The sequence below is a fragment of the Primulina eburnea genome, chromosome 7 (assembly GCF_022965805.1).
Source record: "Primulina eburnea isolate SZY01 chromosome 7, ASM2296580v1, whole genome shotgun sequence".
NCBI lineage: Eukaryota > Viridiplantae > Streptophyta > Magnoliopsida > Lamiales > Gesneriaceae > Primulina > Primulina eburnea.
The window spans coordinates 27,906,699-27,929,114 of record NC_133107.1 but is presented as its reverse complement, the minus strand read 5'-3'; the positions used below and the strand labels follow the sequence as shown (position 1 = coordinate 27,929,114).

General features: G+C 38.2%; 1 protein-coding gene across 1 annotated transcript; it reads left to right on the top strand.

Moving 5' to 3' along the window:
• Positions 1-15,381: 15,381 nt before the first annotated feature.
• On the top strand, positions 15,382-16,020 carry LOC140835824 (uncharacterized). Its single transcript, XM_073201233.1, has 2 exons — positions 15,382-15,804; positions 15,883-16,020. The coding sequence occupies exons 1-2, from the start codon at positions 15,382-15,384 to the stop codon at positions 16,018-16,020; spliced, it is 561 nt and encodes a 186-aa protein (XP_073057334.1).
• Positions 16,021-22,416: the final 6,396 nt, after the last annotated feature.

Below are 22,416 nucleotides of genomic sequence, written 5' to 3'. Positions count from 1 at the left end.
ATTCCAGAGACTCGAATAACATTTCGATATCCTCCAACCAGCTTTCACATTCGATTGCATTTTCTGTACCCTTGAGGGTCGGTGGTCGGAATGACTGGAATCGCTTTAATAGAGTCTCCATGGGCGTAGCAGTGACGTCCATCATATCTCCGGATGTGCTACCCTGCTCTAGCGCTGGTGGTCGTAAAGGAACGGCGGCTCTTCTAGAAGGCATGTATCTAATAATCCAACTGATTAGAATACAAGATATACAATTGTCTCAGCCCTCCTCTAGTCAGTTACCTCTGATCTAGAATCGGTTCTGATTCAGTCTTAACCAATACATGCTGTAATCAATCAAATAACGAACAACATGTAACAAGGAACGAAATAAACATGCTAGCACATCATAGAGCAAGGAAGAAGACTCGATCTACCCCGCTCATTCTATCCTATCTTAGTCTACAGAACCTATGCTCTGATACCACCTGTTGTGGGGACCCGGGCTCTAACTTTTTCTTTGGGATTCAATGGATCATTAATATAAAAGTGGGTCAAATTTTTCGCTTTTCACATTAAATCTAATGTATATACACAAACATAAAGTCTTTATTTATTTAACAAACATAATGTACAAACGTAAGGTACAAACATGTCTTGTTCCATTCTTAGTTAACAACTAGTAATTAAATACAGTACATGATAAAAGTACAACTACTAGTCCTACTGCTAAGCCCGAGATCACCACGCTATGTCCATCTCTCATCCTCTGCGTGACCCAGATCCTGCCCCACCTGTTGTTATGCACACATACAGACATAACAACAGCCGGAAACTCCGGTGAGAACAAATCCCAATATAAAAATGTATACATGCATATAATCAATTAAACATGAAACATGCTATCATAAATAACATCATAGGCATAGGCAATGCAATGCGAATTAAACCATGTCTGGACTCGACTCGACTAGAACTCTAGGGATCCCGGTGTGAATAAGACGTCAATGGCTGTCACCTACCCTCCCAATCGGGGTGACTGTACGTCTTATTCCTAGATTTCGGTCAGAACTGTATCAACGGCTGCAATAAGAGTAATGACTACTCCTACGTTGAGATACACCGAACATCTAGATAGTTGACAATGACTGTCAACGACTCTCCTATCTTAAATACAATGATTATCAACCTGTAACAAAGCATGCTCGTATTCATATCTGAATATCATAATAATCTTACATGCTTGAATACAATGCTATAATCACAGCAAACTCCTGTAACAAGATTTGAATATAATTCTATAAACAAGTCATAACATGTTACAAATAAATACAACAATTCTAGTATGTGATTTTGATTTGGGAAACTCAAATAATATCTTATTTGAGTTGTGGCTTCCCAAACAACATGGTTTATACCTTTCTTGTTGAATTAAATCGAAGTCTCGAAGTCGGGATATAAACTCTGTCACTCCAAATCTGAAATGGCAATGTACAGACATACAATATCAATTCCCAACTCCATTCAACACCTATCTAATTCTATACGTAATCTTGGCACAATCTGACGGCATAACGACATGATTTCTCAATACCGATCAGTCCAACTCACAACATATAGCAATACATCTTAATTCTCAACCCATAATCATCATCATAGCCATATGCTATTATCCAAAATCTGCATAATTTAGTTCTAAACATGCTGGAATTCATAATAAATGCATACAATGTTATTTCTTCGATCCGGTTTCGAATATATGTTCAAAATCATCACAAGAACACATATCTATGAACATATTAAAGTTCCTCCAACACCTATATCTCAAATCATGCAGGAATCGAATAAAACTTACATCACCTTATAGTTCTTAAAGCGAGGAACAAGAATCTCAACTGGGAATGAAAATCGGATGGCTAAATCCTTCAAAATCACAAGTCTAAGATGGAAAGGAAATGAAGGTTTTCTCCTTGTCAAACTCTCGGTCTCAGCATTCTGAGATGAAGGAGAAGCGACCAGCACATCATATTGCATGGTTATGTACAAGTGTTATTATTTTTCAATCTCCACGCATGACCGCGGGTGCGGTGACTTAAGGAGCGCGGGTGCGCTGTGCTCACGGCACATTTTGCATTTTCTGAATTTCGAGGACCGCGGGTGCGGTCGCTGCACGACCGCGGGTGCGGTCGCACCACCGCGGGTGCGGTGTTATCCTACCGCGGGTGCGGTGTGGCTACGGGAATTTTACCAACTTTCTGCCCATTGCACCGCGGGTGCGGTGTCTACAAGCACTGCAGGTGCGGTGTGCCTTCGAATTACAATGGCATAATTCTATATTTTAAGCCAAACTTCATCTCTTATTTCTTATCTCTATGCACATTATTCATAGCATATTTATCAATTTAGAATGATCACTCAGTGTTCGGGGCATTACAATAAAGACGACGGTGCAAAACCGTTGTCGTGGGTCTTGCGAAAACCGTTGTTAAAGGTCATGTGGTCAAAGGAGGCACTCAAAGACAATGGTGAAAAATCGTTGTCGTACATTTCTAAAGACGACGGTGAAAAACCGTTGTCGTAGCATTTGAAAATCATTTTTAAACTAAATATTGCGACAATTTTTATAGGAAAACCGTCGCTGATTAGCGACGGTTTACGAAAAGTCGCTAATGAGCGACAGTATTAAGATGAATTCCGTAGCTATTACTGTCGCTAATTTGCGACTGTATTTATATGAAGTCCGTCGCTATTTTGCGACGGCGTTTATATGTTTCCCGTCGCTAATTTGCGACGGCGTGTATATGTTTCCCGTCGCTACCTAACGATGGTTTTGCACATAAATTCCGTCGCTAATGTTTTACGGAAAATAAAAAAAAATATTTGATAATTTATTAATTATAATAATAAAAAAGTTAGATCTTTGTCATATAATAATATTACTTATAATCTTAAGTCCGAAATTAATTTGTGGAGGGAAAAGATAAAAAATTTTGTGGAGGGAAGAGATAAAAAAATTTTTGGGGAGGGAAGACACAAAAATTTTGTGTGGAGGGAAGAGAGTAAAGTTTCGTGTGGAGGGAGAAAAATTTCGAGGGAGAGAAGATAAAAATTTCGTATAGGTTGAAAATAAATAAGTGCGATGATATTTATAGACAATGCGTGAATTGGCGACGGTTTGAGCTACAACCGTCGCTAGTAGCGACGACTGTTCAAAAACAGTCGCTATTTTCAACAGTTTTGTATATACCGTCGCGAATTTGAATATCTGACGGTGTTTCTTGTAACCAATAGCGACAGTTTAATAATACTATCGCTAATTTGAATTAGCGACGGTTTCGTATAATCGTCGCCACATTTAGCGACGGGTATAATCGTCGCAAATTCAAACTAGCGACGGTTATTTATTACCGTCGCTAATTGCCGATTACAACGGTTTTTTGACAAAAAAATTAAAAAACGACAACGTTTTACAAAACCGTTGTCATAGTTCTACAAAAACCACATGAAAGACAACGGTTTTTAAAAACTATTGTTATAGCAAAAAAAAAAAACGGTCATAGACAACAGTTTTAAAAAACCGTTGTCGTTGCCCAAAAAAAATGCTCTTAGACAACGGTTTTTAAAAACTATTTTTGTAGCAAAAAAAAAAACTCTGATAGACAACAGTTTTAAAAAATCGTTGTCGTAGCCCATAAAAACACGCTCATAGACAACAGTTTTTAAAAACCGTTGTCGTAGCAAAAAAAGACACGCTCATAGACAACAGTTTTTGAAAACCGTTGTCGTAGACACATCAAAGAAAACGGTTTTTAAAAACCGTTGTCGTAGACGCATCAAAGACAACGGTTTTTAAAAAACGTTGTCTTTAAGTGCGTTTTTATAGGATACGACAACGGTTTTTGTTAAAACCATTGTTAAATTAAAAAACACAACGGTTATAATAAAAAGCCTTGTCTTTAATGTGTTGTTGAATCTATTTTTTCTTGTAGTGCATATTCATGCTCAATGGTGCTGCTGTCTCTTGGAAGAGTTCCAAGCAAGACAGTACTGCGGATTCCACCACTGAGGCAGAATATATTGCTGCATCAGCTGCAGCAAAGGTGGCTGTTTGGATAAGGTATTTCGTCCAAGAGTTGGGCATCATTCCTAATGGAGTTTCTCCTGTCCCGGTGTTTTGTGACAACACGGGAGCCATTGCTCAAGGAAAGGAGCCGAGGTATCATCAGAAGTCCAAACATATACTGAGAAAGTACCACATCCTCCGAGAGATAATGGAAAAAGGAGATCTCACGATTGACAAAGTCAGCTCCGCAGATAATTTTGCTGACCTGGACCATTATTTGAGAAGCATCGCTAATCGATGGGTTTGAAGCATATAGGTAATTAGATCTAGTGCAAGTGGGAGATTGTTAGAGTAGGTGCCCGTCGAGCCAAGTGTTGGCCGAGGGATCATGTTTAAACTCTATGTATAAAAAATCTTTATTTTAATAATATTTGAAATTATTGTTTTGGCACTTCTTTATCTGTATACCCATGCTAGTTGCATAGATAAAGACCTTGAATATACAAATAGTATAAAGAATATGAGATGCTCATATGATGAGTATCATAAAACTCATATTTGTAATACTATATATTCTAAACGGTTCCTAGTCGATTCAGCCACCACTAAGAAGGATATAGGCCGCTAGAGCTCGAGACTAGTATCTGCGATGTGAGTACAATGTTTCATTGGTAGGGGACATTGTGATGTCCGAACATGCAGATAGGTTCTCCTTGTAGAGTGCACTGAACAACCCTCCATTAAAGTACTTTCCAAGTGGTTCTCACTTATCAAGTGGAAACGTCTTAGTTTATGGTTGTACACCATTAGTCCTTATGACCCGGGACAACATTGAGACTTTATATGCTAGCATTACACTTTGACTTGTTTACCGACTCTTAAGGGGTCATTAGGTGGCAAGGTTGGATGTTTTGTCGAAACATATAGGAGTCGATGCATTGTAGTGGGGGATTCATCGCTTACCTTCGGGTATGGATATCCTATGTGTATGTAGTATGAAATCTCTGATCAGATTATGGTGGTAATTATGAAAGGGGTTTCATAGATTACACCATCGATGCAACTACAACATGACACATAGTATCGATTCATTGACAACTCTCGATACACCAATGGTTGTCGAATCGGTCGGGATATATGAGTTGAAGGGACCGTACTGTACGCTAACCATAATTGAATGGTTCTTGCAGGCACTATCATTTGATACCTAGGGAATCATGTAAGCGATGCTGCGAGGCGTTTAACATGACTAGTTGGGTACTATCAGACTTGAGTTCTGACGTTCTTGTTATCAAGGAGTTGATAAGTAAGAATGGAGCAATCGGGATATGCTCGTATAAGGACATGTTTAATCCGAATCACATCGAGATGTGAACCTACGGCTAGTTGTATCAATGAGCCATTGAGGGTCACACAAGTGCTAACTTTTTAGATCGCGTTGAGAAGTAAAATAGTTCAATGTGTTTAACGGCTTATAAAGGAGTTTATAAATGTAAATAAAAATAAAAGTTTGACTTCTATAAGGAGAATGTAACTTTTAATTTGAGTAAGTGTTCCTAAATTAAAAGTTGGCCAAACAAATAATGTATTCGAAAATTGTCATTTTCATAAACATTATTATGGACTAAATTAAATTAATTCAAGTGTTCAATTAATTAAACACTAGTGGGTCAAGTAGAGTTCAAATAATTAAATTAATTCAAGTGTTGAATTAATTAAATCATATTGGGTCTTGTAGTGCCTAATTAGAAATAATTATTAATCTAGTGGGCTTGAGTAAAATCAAGTAAAGGTTAAATGGTCTCAAATGTGTTTGAGACAATTTAAATTAAAGTTCATGGACCTTGTAATTGTTACAAGCCCAAGTAAAAAGCATGCTAGGAAGGTGAAGGGTTGGAGACAACTTTTGAGTTAATTGCATGGCATGCACATGCAACTTTTTGATACTACTTTTTCCACAACCAAGAAAAACACTCCTCATTCTACTCCACCTCTTGGCCGAAAATTACAACATTATTCTCTCCATTTTTCTCTTCATTTTGTAGAGCAAAAACCTTACACTTCTCAATGAAAAATACCCTAATTTTTCTAGTGCAACATTAGGGTGGTTCTAGCTTGCAAGTGGTGGGCTTGATTTTGAAGGAAGGACTCAAAGTCAAGGAGAGCTTGTAGATTTGTCTTGCCTTTGAAGAGCCAAGTTGTTTACAACTTGGTTGGAGCCATTACATCAATCTTTGAGATTGATAGGTATATTTCTAAACACACTATGAATGTCATAATTTTGTGTTTTTGTATATGTTACATGCTAATACATGAGGTGTTCAAGAAATTTTTCCTTTAAAATTTCGGTTTTCTTGCCCTTAAAATTTTGAACTTCCGTTGCGCATTTGAACACCAAAAACCGATCCTCTTTCAAATGGTATCATGATCTAAGGGTACTAGTTTATGCAGCATATACATAATATTATATTGAAGTCGATTTCTAGCCGCATGAGATGAAATTTTTGCAACAAAATCAAGGTTTTTTTGGGGAAAATTTCGGGCAGCATGTTGCTGCCCGAGGGGCTGCCTGAACGTTCCCCTCAAAAATAAAAAAAAAATTGCATGTTTGCCGGAATCCGACGACGGAGCTCCGGCGACGGCGATGACGACTAGGGTTTTCACAAGGTGTTTTGAAATATCAAAGTGTCATGGGCCTTGAGTTGTTGGGTCATCGGATGGCTAACATATTTGTGAATTTTAAATGGGCCAAAATATTTTTGGTGAAAAATGTGTTTTTTTGCCCTTAAGTTTAAAATTACAAAAGTTCCAAATATTTTCTCATGAAATAAATAATTGAAGTTGGACTTTAGTTATTTATAGTAAATGGTGATTTACAAGAAATTAGGTTATAAATAAATTAATTAGAAGGTAGACAAAGGTATTTGTATACTTTGTTAATTTAGTTTATAATCGTGGCGGTTAGTGATTGGATCAAAATATATAATATTGGATCAACTAATTATTGTGATAATTAATTGATGGTGTATGATATGTGATATTATGCATGAAGGATGATCAAAAGCCCAAGCCCAATTTGCTAGGTGTATGCTTGGATATTTTGTGTTCAATGATTGTAATAATTATCAATTTATAAAGTGGGCTTGGTTTATGGCCCGTTCCCACCTCATGAGATATATCCCTATTAGCCATTGATATTTATTTGTAAATATTAGAATAGTGGAAGATCAAGATTGGAAGATGATGGCCTTGATGATTATGAAGATCGAAGACATGTAAATATTGGAAGATTATGTAATAGTTGCATTTGCATCCCATATTCTCTAGAACAAACCTCTGCATCTCAGACTGAAGAGGCCTCAAAATCGCTAGAAGAGCCGTCACTGCGAATTTCCTGTTCAATGCATCCGCAACTACATTATATTTGCCAGGGTGGTAGTTAATGTCACAGTCATAGTTCTTCACTAGCTCCAACCAACGCCTCTGATGCATATTGAGATCTTTCTGCGTAAAGAAGTACTTGAGGCTCTTATGGTCGGTAAAGATCTGGCACTTCTCTTCGTACAAATAATTCCTCCAAATCTTCAGGCAAATACTACGGCTGCCAACTCTAGATCATGAGCAGGGTAATTCTTTTCATGGATTTTCAGCTGACGAGAAGCATACGCTATCACCTTCCCATGCTGCATCAACACTGCGCCTAGACCGAGCTTCAAAGCATCGGTATACAAAACAAAGTCTCCGGGCCCTGATGGCATGGCCAACACTGGTGCCGAGATAAGAGCTTGCTTCCAAGTATCGAAGCTCTCTTGACACTCATCGCTCCACACAAATTTCGCATTTTTCTTCGTCAACGACGTGAGTGAAACTTTGATAGAGGAGAATCCCTGAATAAACTTTTCGATAATATCCTTCTAGCCTAAGGAAACTACAGATCTCTGATGCATTCTGCGGTACAACCCAATTTCTGACTGCTGCAACTTTCATTGGGTCTACCTCGATACCGCTGCTAGAAATGATGTGGCCTAAGAATGCCACCTTCTCTAACTAGAACTCGCACTTACTCAAATTCACGAATAGCTTATGCTTCTGCAAGGTCTGCAAAACTGCGGTCAGATGTCTGCTGTGATCCTCTTGATTCTTTGAGTAGACGAGAATTTCGTCTATGAATACTATTACAAACTGATCAAGATACGGCTGAAATACGTGATTCATGAGATTCATGAAGATCGCTGGTACATTCGTCAAACCGAACGAAATCAAAAGGAACTCGAAGTGGCCATAACGAGTCCTAAAAGCAGTCTTGAGAACATTGACATCTTTCACCCTCAACTGGTGATAGCCAAAACTCAGATTGATCTTAGAGAATATTGAAGCTTCCTGTAACTGATCAAATAAATCTTCAATCCGTGGAAGTGGGTATTTGTTCTTCACTGTAACCCTGTTCAATTCCCGGTAGTCAATACAGCGCCTCATCGTACCATCCTTCTTCTTCACAAATAAGACTCGCGCGCCCCATGGTGAAAAACTCGGGCGAATTAACTCCTTGTCAAGAAGTTCCTGAATCTGCTTCTTAATTTCTGTCATCTCTGTCGGTGCTAATCGGTACGGTTCTTTGGAGATCAGAGCCGTACCTGGCATAAGCTCAATAGAAAACTCCACGTCTAGCTCGGGTGGCATACCAGAGACGTCGTCAGGAAAAACGTATAGAAATTCCCTAACAATTGGGACATCAGAGGCTGACTGACAGGATGCCTCGGGAACGGATATAAAAGTTGCCAAAAACGCTCGACACCCTCTATGCATGATCTTCCTAGCCTGGACACAAGATATCAAACGCGGTAAATGAAAGTACCTGTCTGGTTCGAATAAAAACTGCTCCATCCCAGGCGTTCGGACTAGAACGGATCTCCACTGAAAGTCGATTAAAACTCTGTTCCTTAGTAGTCAGTCCATACCCAAAATGATATAAAACTCTGGCATCGGCAAAACGATAAGATCCGCATAAAAAAGATTGCCATCAAGCCCGAGGTCTATGTCTCGGATCACATTAGTAGCTGCCAACTCCTCTCCAGAAGGCAGTACTACTGAATAGGCTATATCTAGCCCAATGGTCTTGACCTTGAGAAAATTAGCAAAGGTCTCCGAAATGAACGAATGAATAGCCCCTGAATCTATCAAGGCTTTCGTAGATGAAGCAGCTATAAAAATTCTCCCTGAAAGATTGACACATGATAAGTGCAATTCATTGTACTTTTATTACTTGTTTTTAACTTGGAATTTTGTGATTCTTGAGCAGGTTTTATGTGATTTGTTGTTGTTTTTGTTGTTGTAGTTTGGAAGATTAGAATGAGAGTTTGGAGTATTAAAATGTTGAATTGGAAAGTGCACAAGACACAGTGGCCGAAGCAACACCGCACCCGCGGTCACTACAGCACCGCACCCGCGGTCCCTGGACTTAGAAAATTAAAATTCTGCCGAAGCAGCACCGCACCCACGGTGCTATCTGTACCGCACCCGCGGTCATGCACAGACAAAGTCCGGAAATTCTGAAATTTTGGTGTGCTGCGCATGGGAGTTGATGACTTCTGTGTGTTGCGTACAAGACTTGTCTATGACTATAAAAGGCTTCTATTATTCATCATCTAGGTCATTGGGGAGCAAAAAAGAAAGGGTGGAGGCTACAAAGAAAGGATTGAAGCTCAAGTTCATCATCCTTAGGAAATCTTTTGCACACTTTTGGACAAAAGTTTCATTGCACTCCAAATCTCTTGTTCTAAGTTCTTCTTTCTTTGTTTTTACTTTTTATTTGATATGTCTTGTTTAAGATTTATGTGTTGTTGTGTTATTTTTATTATGAACTAATTCTTATTTCTAGAGGAAAGATGGAACAAAACTAGAAACCATGTGTTGGGATTTATGAATTATGCTATATAAGTTTTCCTTATTGTTCATTTGTTTTTTTTTCAATCTTAATGCTTTCATTTTATTGGCCATATCTTGAATGATTCTTATGTTTATAATTTATCACTTGGAAAAGGAAATTTATAAACAAGAAAGGGAAAAATACACCGATGGTATTTATATAGTTCGGGAGGAAATATATTGCTATTGAAGCTATTAAAAGAATTTATTGCTTATTGTGTTATTTAATTGTAGATTGTTGATGGGGACGTTACAATCTTTTGTTAGATAATTAGTATCTACTTAGCACTCGGGAGAGGGAGTAGATAATTTAGAATTCTTGGCTAATGTATAATAAGGACATTTATAATATAGCTACACAAAATAACACATGGTGGATATTTGCGTGAAATCGGACCTCTAGATCTTTTATTCCATAGTTATTTGTTATAAAAAGTCTGGTGTTATATTATAATTAAATTTATTTTCAATGTAGTTATTGGTGAAAACAAATCTGTCAATTGATTTTTCTAAATAAAATTGAGACTATTTTAATTGCAAGCATTAATATACATTTAAATACATACTCCTCGTGGGATCGACACTTGTACTAAAAAATACATTTTATTACAAACTTGACGTTGTGCACTTGCAAGCAATTAAGAAAACACGCAACAAGTTTTTTGCGCCGTTTCCGGGGAATATATATTTTAAATTTATATTAGTATTGTTACCAATTAGTTTTCATTTTAATTTAGAGCTGTTTTTATTGTAATACATTAATCATTGATTTGTGTCTTATCTTTGTTTGACAGTGCATGCAAAGATCGCAAAATCTTGACTTGCTTATCTTTGATCCTGAAATCGAAAGAACCGCAAGAAGATTAAGAAAGGCAAGAAGAGAAGAGATTCGAGCAATGGCTGAAAACAGAGATAATGAAAATCCACCCCCTGCAATACCCATCAGAGATCATTTTAGGCCAGTAATGAATGCTCATTACTCGGGCATAGCACGAGGGACTATTAATGCAAACAACTTTGAGCTTAAGCCAGCATTGGTAAACATGGTTCAACAGAATCAGTTTGGGGGAGCCGCTACTGTAGATCCTCATTTACATCTCAGAACATTCCTTGAAATTACTGACACGGTAAAAATAAATGGTGTTTCTGATGATATAATTCGATTGCGTTTGTTTCCTTTTTCTCTTAGGGACCAAGCAAGAGGATGGCTCCAATCGCTTCCTTTGGGGAGTATCACTACATGGCAGGAGTTAGCAACCAAGTTCCTTACTAAATATTTTCCACCTGCGAAGTCTGCACAGTTGAAGATAGAGATAAGTACTTTTAGGCAAACTGACTTTGAGCAATTATATCAGGCATGGGAACGTTATAAGGAGTTGTTGAGGAGGTGTCCAAACAATGGTTTTGAAGATTGGGTACAGATTGAATTGTTTTATAATGGTTTGAATGGACAAACAAGAGGCACTGTGGATGCAGCAGCTGGTGGCACGATATTTGCAAAATCACCTGATCAAGCATATGATTTGCTTGAACAGATGACCATTAACAGTTATCAGTGGCCGTCTGAGAGGTCAGGAGTAAAGAAGCAAGCTGGAATTTATGCCATAGATCCTATTACATCACTCACCGCTCAAGTTTCAGCTTTAACAACTCAAACTGCAGCAATGAATAAGGCTAGTACATCGTTGGTTGAAAATGCATCGGTTGTTACTGAAGAACCACATATTCCTGATGAGGCTCGTTATATCAACAATAGGAATTTTGGTGGCTACGGAGGATATCGAGGTAACCCTCCCCCTAACACTTTTCATCTTGGTTTGAGAAATCATGAAAATTTTTCATATGCTAATAATAAGAATGTGTTGAATCCTCCACCGGGGTTCAATACATCAAAGGGGGAAGGAAAACCTTCACTTGAGGATCTAGTTGGGACATTTGTTGTTGAATCTAGTAAAAGGATGGCTAGGACTGAATCTCGTCTTGATGGCATGGAAACTCACATGGGATATATGGGTGCCACAATGAAATCATTGGAGATACAAATTGGTCAATTGGCTAATGCATTGAGAGATCAAAATAAAGGTCAATTCCCAAGTAATACTGAAGTGAATCCAAAGGAGCAATGCAAAGCAGTAACTTTGAGAAGTGGAAGAGAACTTGAGGTTAAAAATTCCAAAGAGAAGGATGAAAATGAGATGACAATTGAAGAAGTTGAAACTGAGGGATCTAAAGCTGAAGTTGAAGTTGAACAACCTCCGGTATTTAAGCCAGTTCTTCCATATCCGCAGAGGTTCAAAAAGAAGAAATTGGATGATCAATTTGCAAAATTTTTGGAGATTTTCAAGAAAATTCACATCAACATTCCATTTGCTGATGCTTTAGAGCAAATGCCAAACTATGCAAAGTTCATCAAAGATGTGATGTCAAAGAAGAGAAAGTTGCATGAGTTCGAGACAGTAAAGTTGAACGAAGAGTGTAACGCCATACTCCAAAGGAAAATACCACAGAAACTCAAAGATCCAGGGAGTTTTACTATTCCTTGTGTTATTGGTGGTTCTAGAATCAATAAAGCTTTATGTTATTTAAGTGTCAGTATTAATTTAATGCCTTTTTCTATTTACAGGACTTTGGAGCTTGGCGAGGTGAAGCCTAGCACTATTACCCTGCAGCTGGCGGACAGATCACTAACATATCCACGGGGGATAGTGGAGAATGTTCTGGTAAAGGTAGACAAATTTATATTTCCTGCTGATTTTTTCATTCTAGATATGGAAGAAGATCAGGAGACTCCGATTATCTTTGGAAGGCCGTTCTTGGCCACCAGAAAAGCTTTGATTGATGTGCACAAGGGCGAGCTCACATTGAGAGTAGGTGGAGAAGAAGTCATGTTCAACATCTACAACACAATTAAAGAACCAAATGAGGTAAGTACTTGTAATAGTATTGATGTAATTGATTCATGTGTATCTCATGTTGGTGCAAGTAGGATGATGAAAGATTCCTTAGAGAGATGTTTGTTGGAATCGGCGTCTGCACTGGATGAAAATGATTGGGATGTGCAAGAGGAGTTACTTGCCCTAAATACATTTCCTAAAGAAAAGAGTGATGTGCATCATGTAGAACTACTTGAAGATGGAAGTAAAGAGGTGCCAAAAGCATCTCCTGAATTGAAGGAACTGCCAAGCCACCTTTGTTATGCATTTTTAGGTGAAAATTCGACATATCCGGTAATCATCTCTTCCTTTCTTATTTGTACTGAAAAAGAAAAATTGTTGAGAGTGTTGAGAAAATTTAAATCTGCTTTGGGATGGACAATAGCCGATATAAAGGGGATTAGCCCTACTGTTTGTATGCATAAAATCTTGATGCAGGAGTCATATTCACCCTATGTTGATCATTAGAGAAGGCTTAATCCAGCAATGAAAGAAGTTGTGAGGGCTGAGGTATTAAAACTGTTAAATGCTGGTGTTATTTATGCTATATCTGATAGCTCATGGGTTTCGCCAGTACAAGTAGTGCCTAAGAAGGGGGGAATAACTGTAGTGAGAAATGAGAATAATGAATTGATTTCAACTCGTCCAGTGACTGGTTGGCGAGTATGCATAGACTACAGGAAATTGAATGATGCGACTAGGAAATATCACTTCCCTCTTCCCTTTATTGACCAGATGCTTGATAGAGTGGGTGGTTATCATTATTATTGCTTTCTAGATAGTTATTCAGGTTACAATCAGATTGTCATAGCACCGGAGGATCAGGAGAAGACTACCTTCACTTGCCCCTATGGTACATTTGCTTTCAGGAGAATGCCATTTGGTCTGTGCAATGCACATGCTACTTTTCAGAGGTGTATGATGGCCATATTTTCTGACATGGTCGAGGAAATAATGGAGGTTTTTATGGATGTTATCTCTATGTTTGGTTCATCTTTTTATCACTGTTTGCAAAATCTAATGCTTGTTTTGCAGAGATGTCAAGCGAAGAATTTAGTTTTGAATTGGGAAAAATGTCACTTCATGGTTCCAGAAGGTATTGTGCTTGGGCATAAAATTTCGGCTAAAGGAATAGAAGTTGACAGAGCTAAAGTTGTGGCAATTGAAAATCTCCCACCACCGAAGAATGTGAAAGGGATCAGAAGTTTTTTTGGACATGTCGGGTTCTATCGTCGTTATATCAAAGATTTCTCTAAAATTGCTAAACCTTTATGTAATTTGTTAGAGCAAGATTCAACATTTATTTTTGACGATGATTGTTTGCAGGCGTTTAACAGGATCAAGAAAGCACTGATTTCTGCAACCATTATGATAGTGCCTGATTGGAAGGAGCCCTTTGAGCTCATGTGCGATGCTAGCGACTATGCTGTGGGAGCAGCATTGGGACAGAGGCGAGACAAGATGTTCAAGGCTATATACTATGCAAGTCGTACACTTAATGGAGCCCAACAGAACTATACAACTACTGAGAAAGAGATGCTAGCAGTGGTGTTTGCATTTGACAAGTTCAGAACATGTCTCATTGGCACCGATGTAACTGTTTTCACTAACCATGCAGCTCTTCGTTACTTGTTTGCCAAAAAGGATGCCAAGCCCAGGTTGATACGATGGATACTCCTACTTCAAGAATTTGACTTTGAAGTAAAAGACAAGAAAGGTTGTGAAAACCAGGTGGCAGATCACTTTTCACGACTAGAGCTGGAAGAAAGAACTGACGGGGGAGTTATCAATGAGTCGTTCCCAGACGAACAACTGTTTGATGTAAGTTCTAAACTCCCTTGGTTTGCTGATATAGCTAACTTATTGTCTTGTGGTACTCTTCCTCCAGATCTAAATCACCATCAGAAAAAGAAGTTCTTCCATGATGTCAGATTTTTCTTATGGGATGATCCTTGTGTGTATAAGAGATGTGCTGACCAAGTGATTAGGAGATGTGTTGATGGTGACGATGCAAACACAATTCTGGAACAATGTCATTCATCACCTTATGGTGGACATTTTGGAGCAACACGAATAGCAGCTAAGGTATTGCAATCAGGTTTTTTCTGGCCTACTTTATTTAAGGATAGCTATACCTTAGTGAAATCATGTGATAAGTGCCAAAGTTTAGGAAACATTTCTAGACGTCACGAATTGCCACTGACTAATATTTTGGAAGTGGAACTTTTTGATGTATGGGGCATAGATTTCATGGGACCCTTTCCCCCTTCTTTTGGTCAATCTTATATATTATTAGCTGTGGATTATGTTTCGAAATGGGTGGAAGCAATCGCCACCAGTACTAATGATGCTCGTGTTGTAGTCAAGTTTCTGCACAAGAACATCTTCACCAGGTTTGGAACACCGAGAGCCATCATAAGTGATGAAGGTACGCATTTTTTCAATAAAATTTTCAACTCACTTTTGGCTAAATACAGTGTGATGCACAAAGTGACACTAGCATATCATGCTCAATCGAATGGACAAGATGAAATATCCAACCGGGAAATCAAACAAATATTAGAAAAGACTGTAAATACCAACCGGAAGGATTGGGCTATAAAGTTGGATGATGCACTGTGGGCTTATAAGACCGCATTCAAGACGCCTATTGGAATGTCTCCTTATAGGCTGATTTTTGGTAAAGCCTGTCATTTGCCGCTAGAATTGGAGCATCGAGCATTTTGGGCAGTTAAGAAGTTAAACTTTGATTTGAAAGAATCTGGCGAGAGCAGAAAACTACAGTTAAATGAAATGGAGGAGTTCCGCAATGATTCATATGAAAATGCCAAGATTTTCAAAGAACAGACCAAGAAGTGGCATGATAAACTCATTGTACGAAAGGAGCTCAAACCAGGACAACAAGTACTATTGTTCAACTCCCGTCTGAAGTTGTTTCCTGGTAAGTTGAAATCGCGTTGGTCAGGTCCATTTTTGGTGAAGACAGTGTACCCTCATGGGGCGATTGAGCTAAACTACAGTGATGGGAGAACTTTCAAGGTGAATGGGCAGCGATTTAAGCCATACTATGGGACTGAAGTCAGGAATTTCAACAGTGTCAAGCTGAGCGAACCAAACTGATCAGACAATTGATAGTCAGGCTGAAGATGTTAATCCAAGCGCTTATTGGGAGGCAACCCAAATTTTTGTTTCTCTTTTGAAATTTGTTTTCAGTTTTGCTATTATTCTAGTATTCTTATTATGGGTTGTTTATATTTTTGTTAGTATAGTGTGTGCTTATATCTTCCCAAAACTAATGAATTCCACTTGTTTAATCTCAGAAAAAAAAAATTTGAAGAAGAAAAAAATTTTCCCCGAAGCAAGACCGCACCTTCGGTCTCTCTTACACCGCACCCGCGGTTGAGGATGAAAATTTTTTTAAGATATTGCCGAAGCAACACCGCACCCCCAGTCTCGTGACACCGCACCCGCGGTCGCACAATGTGGAATAAAAAAATAAATCGAGAGCACACCGCACCCGCGGTCTCTCCTATACCGCACCCGCGGTCGAACATTTTTAAACCAGAATTGGGCAGAAATCTTCATAATCGAAGAACAACTCTCAAAACTTCCTCCTCCATTTCGAAATCCTCACTCACTCAAACATTTTTCACACTCAAATTTTGTAATTCCTTCAACAAATTTACCACTACAAACCTAAATAGCTTCACTCATTCCATCAAATATCACTTTTCTTTCCACAAAAATCAACACCAAACCTAGGGTTTAAAAGGGGGCTCGAAAATTTCTTCAAGATTTGAATGGAGCTTTGATTTTGTTCTTCAAGAAACATTTCAACACACTCAAGGTGAGCAAATCCATTGCATATTTGTTGAAGAATCGAAATTATTGGTGTTAGTTCCTATGGAAGGAAATTACATTTAGTGAGGTCTATTCTTGATATTGTGGATATTGTTGATTGATTGTTGGGTATATTGTTGAAGTGTGTATATTGTGAGTACTAAGTTTGGGGGAGTGCTAGAATCATTGAAGTTTGTGAATTGGATTGAGGAGAAGTTGGTAATTGAAAGGTGTTCGATAAAATGCCTCCAAGAAAAAAACAGTCAAAGGGTGCATCTTCATCATCTGTAAATTACGATGCGAGCAGGTTTTGGGACGAGAAGGAGGAGGAGCAATATGGAAAAATTTTGAATAAAAGCATTGTAAAAGAGAGGGGATTTGATATGAGTTTTCCTCGATCCGAAATTGGAATAATGCTTACTGCTCGACATTGGGAGGATTTTGGCAGGCAGCCACAAGATACTGTCATTTCATTGGTGAGAGAATTTTATGCTAACCTCAAGGTTAGATTTGATCAATTGACGGTGTTTGTGCGAGGAAAAATGGTCGCCTTTGATGCACATATGATCAATACGTTATATGGTATCCCTCATGTAATGCACGATGAATATGAAGAATACCGAGGTGAGCATGTTGATTATAATAGTATTCTTCAAACAATTTGCATAGAGGGAGCAGAGTGGAGAATGAGGGATGATGTGCATGTCAGCCTAGCAAAGTCTGATCTGAGAACTGTTGCAAAAGATTGGTTTCATTTATTTCTGCTAGGATTAAGCCGACCGAACACACCACCACCGTCATCAAGGAGAGGGATATCCTTACTTTTTGCATTATGACAGGGAAGACAATTGATTTAGGTCAATTGCTTCAGAATTCGATACTTGATTACGCAAGAGGTAACTCTCCTAGTGGACTCCTCCACCCTTCTCTTATCACTGCATTATGCCAGAATGCGGGAGTGAATTGGGCAACGAATGAAGAATTATTAAAGCCAAAAAATGTCATTGTGGTCATTCAACGATATGGGGCAGTCAGAGGTGATCATGCTGCACCACGTCGAGCAAAAAGGGAATTCAACAGAAGGGCTGCAGAAAGACGTGCCCAGGCTCAAGCTCAAGAACCACAACCGCAACAAAGGAATAGGAGAGTAGGTTGACCCAGTTGGAAGAAGATATGCGAGTTCAACGCCAAGAAATGGATGCGTTTCGGTTTAGGACCGACACATTTATGGGATACATGATGGATTTTACATCGGTCTTGGTTCAGCAATTTCCATCGGCTTCAACCTCTGGCAATCCATTTCCACCTCCTCCACAGTGGCCACCCGTATACCACCCGCCGGAGTTCCAACCACCACAAAATGACGAAGATGATGATGATGGCGATGACCACTGACGGTCGTTGCCCGAGGTATGTGTATTCTCCTAATTTTCAAGCTTATTTACATCGAGGACGATGCACATGTTTTAGTTTGGGGGAGATCTGATTTATTTTTTATTTTGTGTGTTTATTTTTCTTTTGTGTGTTTATTTATTTATTTAGTTTATTTTGTGTGTTTATTTTTTTTTTAGGTTATTTGTTTGTGTGTTTGTAGTGTTTTAGTCATGAAATTTTTTATTGTGAATTGGCCAATGAAAAAAAAAAATTGCATGAAATTTTTTGTATTGAAAAGAAAAGTCATGCATTACATTAATGTTAATTGATCAATTTGAAAAATTTAGAGAACAATCATGAGATTTGGTAAATTTGAGACTTATAATTTCTGTACAACTCTGTGATTTTCATTTGACATCGAAATAATTTTTTGCAAACACATATATGATTGAGGCAATTCTTTGATTTTATTTGGGCCATTTATATTGTTCATAAATATTCATTTGAAGCCCTCTTGAGCCTATATGAGAAAAGAATTGTGTTTTTGAAATTTCTTGGAAGCCAAGCACTTTTCTTTTGAATATATATGTATTTGGTTGATGCATTGAGACACCATTTTCACGATGATTAGATTCTACTCTGTGTTGGTGAATTGAGATTTTGTTTAAAACTATCCAAACATCATTCGAGGCGAAATACGGACAAATTATGATTTAGGAATGATTGAGGTGATTTTTGGATCGATTGAGCCTTTCAAGATACCAAATAAAAAATAAATTTATCATTTGTCACCTCTTTGAGCTTATATGAATTAGAATGGCACACGTTAATATGTGTAAAAGACCCCCATTCGATGTTCCTTCAATTATCCCACATTTACTACCATGTTGAATATCTTAAACATTAATTTCCTACCTTTTCAAGGGAGTAAGAAATCAAAGGATCAAAGAAATGAAAATTCTCCTACAAAAGAAAAGAAAAAATGAATGATCTTACATTGATGAAGTTGGAGAAAAATGGGAGAAAAAGAGATGAAAAAAAAAATATATTGAGATAAAAGAAAAAGTGGAGTTTGAAAAAGAGATAAAAATTCAACTTACTCCCTTATTTGAACTCCTAATCGGGTATAGCCATGAACCAAGGCCTAACATTACAACCATTGAAAATCCTATTAACCTAGTCATAGTTGTCCAATATACTAGTGGAGAGTGATTGGGAGGATCTAGCTTATGGACAATCGATAAACACTTTCATTGAGTAAGAATTTTGATCAATTTTACTCACACCTCATTGCATCAAATATTTATTGGGTATCCATTTCTTGAATGAATATTGTTTTGAACCCAATTTTTACCGAAAAAGACCTCTTGATTTGTGTTTGTAAAAATTGAAATTGATTGAGAATGTTTTGAAACATGAGTTGAAGAGATTAGAAGTTAGAAAATTAACAGATTGCATTATTTTATCCGGATGAAAAATTGGTTGGATTGATTTGACTTGTGACTGCATGAAGAGTTGTTAATTTATCTCGAGGCCAAGTTCTTTAAAATATTTCATGACTTGTTTGTTTGTTGTGTTGTTTTGTTTTGCTCGGGACTAGTAAAATCTTAAGTTTGGGGGAGTTTGATAAGTGCAATTTATTGTACTTTTATTACTTATTTTTAACTTGGAATTTTGTGATTCTTGAGCAGGTTTTATGTGATTTGTTGTTGTTTTTGTTGTTGTAGTTTGGAAGATTAGAATGAGAGTTTGGAGTATTAAAATGTTGAATTGGAAAGTGCACAAGACACAGTGGCCGAAGCAACACCGCACCCGCGGTCACTACAGCACCGCACCCGCGGTCCCTGGACTTAGAAAATTAAAATTCTGCCGAAGCGGCACCGCACCCGCGGTGCTATCTGTACCGCACCCGCGGTCATGCACAGACAAAGTCCGGAAATTCTGAAATTTTGGTGTGCGGCACATGGGAGTTGTTGACTTCTGTGTGTTGCATACAAGACTTGTCTAGGACTATAAAAGGCTTCTATTATTCATCATCTAGGTCATTGGGGAGCAAAAAGGAAAGGGTGGAGGCTACAAAGAAAGGATTGAAGCTCAAGTTCATCAACCTTATGAAATCTTTTGCACACTTTTGGGCAAAAGTTTCATTGCACTCCAAATCTCTTGTTCTAAGTTCTTCTTTCTTTGTTTTTACTTTTTATTTGATATGTCTTGTTTAAGATTTATGTGTTGTTGTGTTATTTTTATTATGAACTAATTCTTATTTCTAGAGGAAAGATGGAACAAAACTAGAAACCATGTGTTGGGATTTATGAATTATGCTATATAAGTTTTCCTTATTGTTCATTTGTATTTTTCCAATCTTAATGCTTTCATTTTATTGGCCATATCTTAAATGATTCTTATGTTTATAATTTATCACTTGGAAAAAGAAATTTATAAACAAGAAAAGGAAAAATACATCGATGGTATTTATTAGTTCGGGAGGACATATATTACTATTGAAGCCATTAAAAGAATTTATTGCTTATTGTGTTATTTAATTGTAGATTGTTGATGGGGACGTTACAATCTTTTGTTAGATAATTAGTATCTACTTAGCACTCGGGAGAGGGAGTAGATAATTTAGAATTCTTGGCTAATGTATAATAAGGACATTTATAATATAGCTACACAAAATAACACATGGTGGATAGTTGCGTGAAATCGGACCTCTAGATCTTTTATTCCATAGTTATTTGTTATAAAAAGTTTGGTGTTATAATATAATTAAATTTATTTTCAATCTAGTTATTGGTGAAAACAAATCTGTCAATTGATTTTTCTAAATAAAATTGAGACTCTTTTAATTGCAAGCATTAATATACATTTAAATACATATTCCTCGTGGGATCGACATTTGTACTCAAAAATACATTTTATTACAAACTTTACGTTGTGCACTTGCAAGCAATTAAGAAAACACGCAACAACACACTAAGCTGAACCCAATAGTTACAAGAGCTAAACTCATAGACATGCGAAGGCCAGAGTTCTTCTAAACTAAATTCCCGAAAATAACACTGATTAGAGCATGCAATCATATCACAATTTCTAAGTTCAAAATCTCAACCCAAAACATAAATTCCCAAATACAAACTTAAAGCTTAAAGGTACCTGTCATGAGCATCGTCTCCGGGTTCGTCTACGCTGCATGGAGAGCAAAAACTCTACTTTGGGTAGGTAGAATCCCCTGCGGGCACTGCTTTAGCAAGTGGTCTGGACTACCACACTTGTAGCATTTCCCTGAGCATACATACACGCTCCAGCATGCCGGCGTGTGCACCTAGGACAGACTAGATGCTCTAAAGTCCTCGGGACTGCACGTCCCTGCTGCTGCTGTCCTCTATTTTTGGGTGGGCCGTGGAAAGGCCTCTTACTCGGATGCTGCTGCTGAGGAGGAGGGCGGGGTGGCACTTGGACTGTTCGCTTGCCCTGGCGGTCTCTCTCAATATCATGCTGGTCCTGCTCTATAGCTAGAGCTCTGGAGACAGCGACGTCATAAGTAGTAGGGCCAGCCACTCTAACATCACGGCGCAAGATCAGCCGCAGACCATCTAGAAAAAACCTCAGTTTGTTCAAGCATCCTTCATAATCAGGGGTACGAAATGGAAACCCCTCTCAAACTTACGGATGAACTCCGTAACAGTCATATCCCATTGCCTCAGGGTCATGAACTCCCTGGTCAACCTAAAACGCACCTCGTCAGTAAAGTACTTAGAGTAGAATACCTCAGTGAAGCGCGTCCAGCTCAGAGTAGCGAAGTTAAAGGCTACGGATGCTCCTTCCCACCATAAGCGGGCGTCTCCTCCAAACAGATAGGTTGCACAACATACCCTATCTTCATCTCCGAGCTCCATGAATTCGAAGATAACCTCGGGGATTTAATCCAGCACTCAGCAATTATAGGATCTGTCGTCCCTGAGAACTCCTTAGGTCTCATCTTCATGAATCGCTCATAGGTCGCCTCAGGCCCCGTCTGCCTAGCTACCCCAGCACTGTTCCCAGCAAATTGCGCGAAGAACAGATTCATCCCAGCTAACATCTGGACATTCATGTCTGGTGGAGGGGGTGGAGGTACATTCCTCTCCTACCTCTGATTCTCGTCGTTCTCCTGGTTAGGCTCATCATCCCTCGTGCGCTCAAGAATGCGTCTAAGAGGCATAATGTTCCATATATACAACCCATACGTAACCAACATGCATAATCCCATTATTCCTTTAAATTTAAATAAATACTGCATAATCATAATGTGGGGACCCG

Bases quoted from the DNA above. Each gene is read 5' to 3' on its own strand.
- LOC140835824 (XM_073201233.1), top strand. From the start codon at position 15,382: ATGCACAAAGTGACACTAGCATATCATGCTCAATCGAATGGACAAGAT. The intron at 15,805-15,882 runs GTACTATTGTTC...TTTTTGGTGAAG, and splicing joins AGCTCAAACCAGGACAACAA to ACAGTGTACCCTCATGGGGC.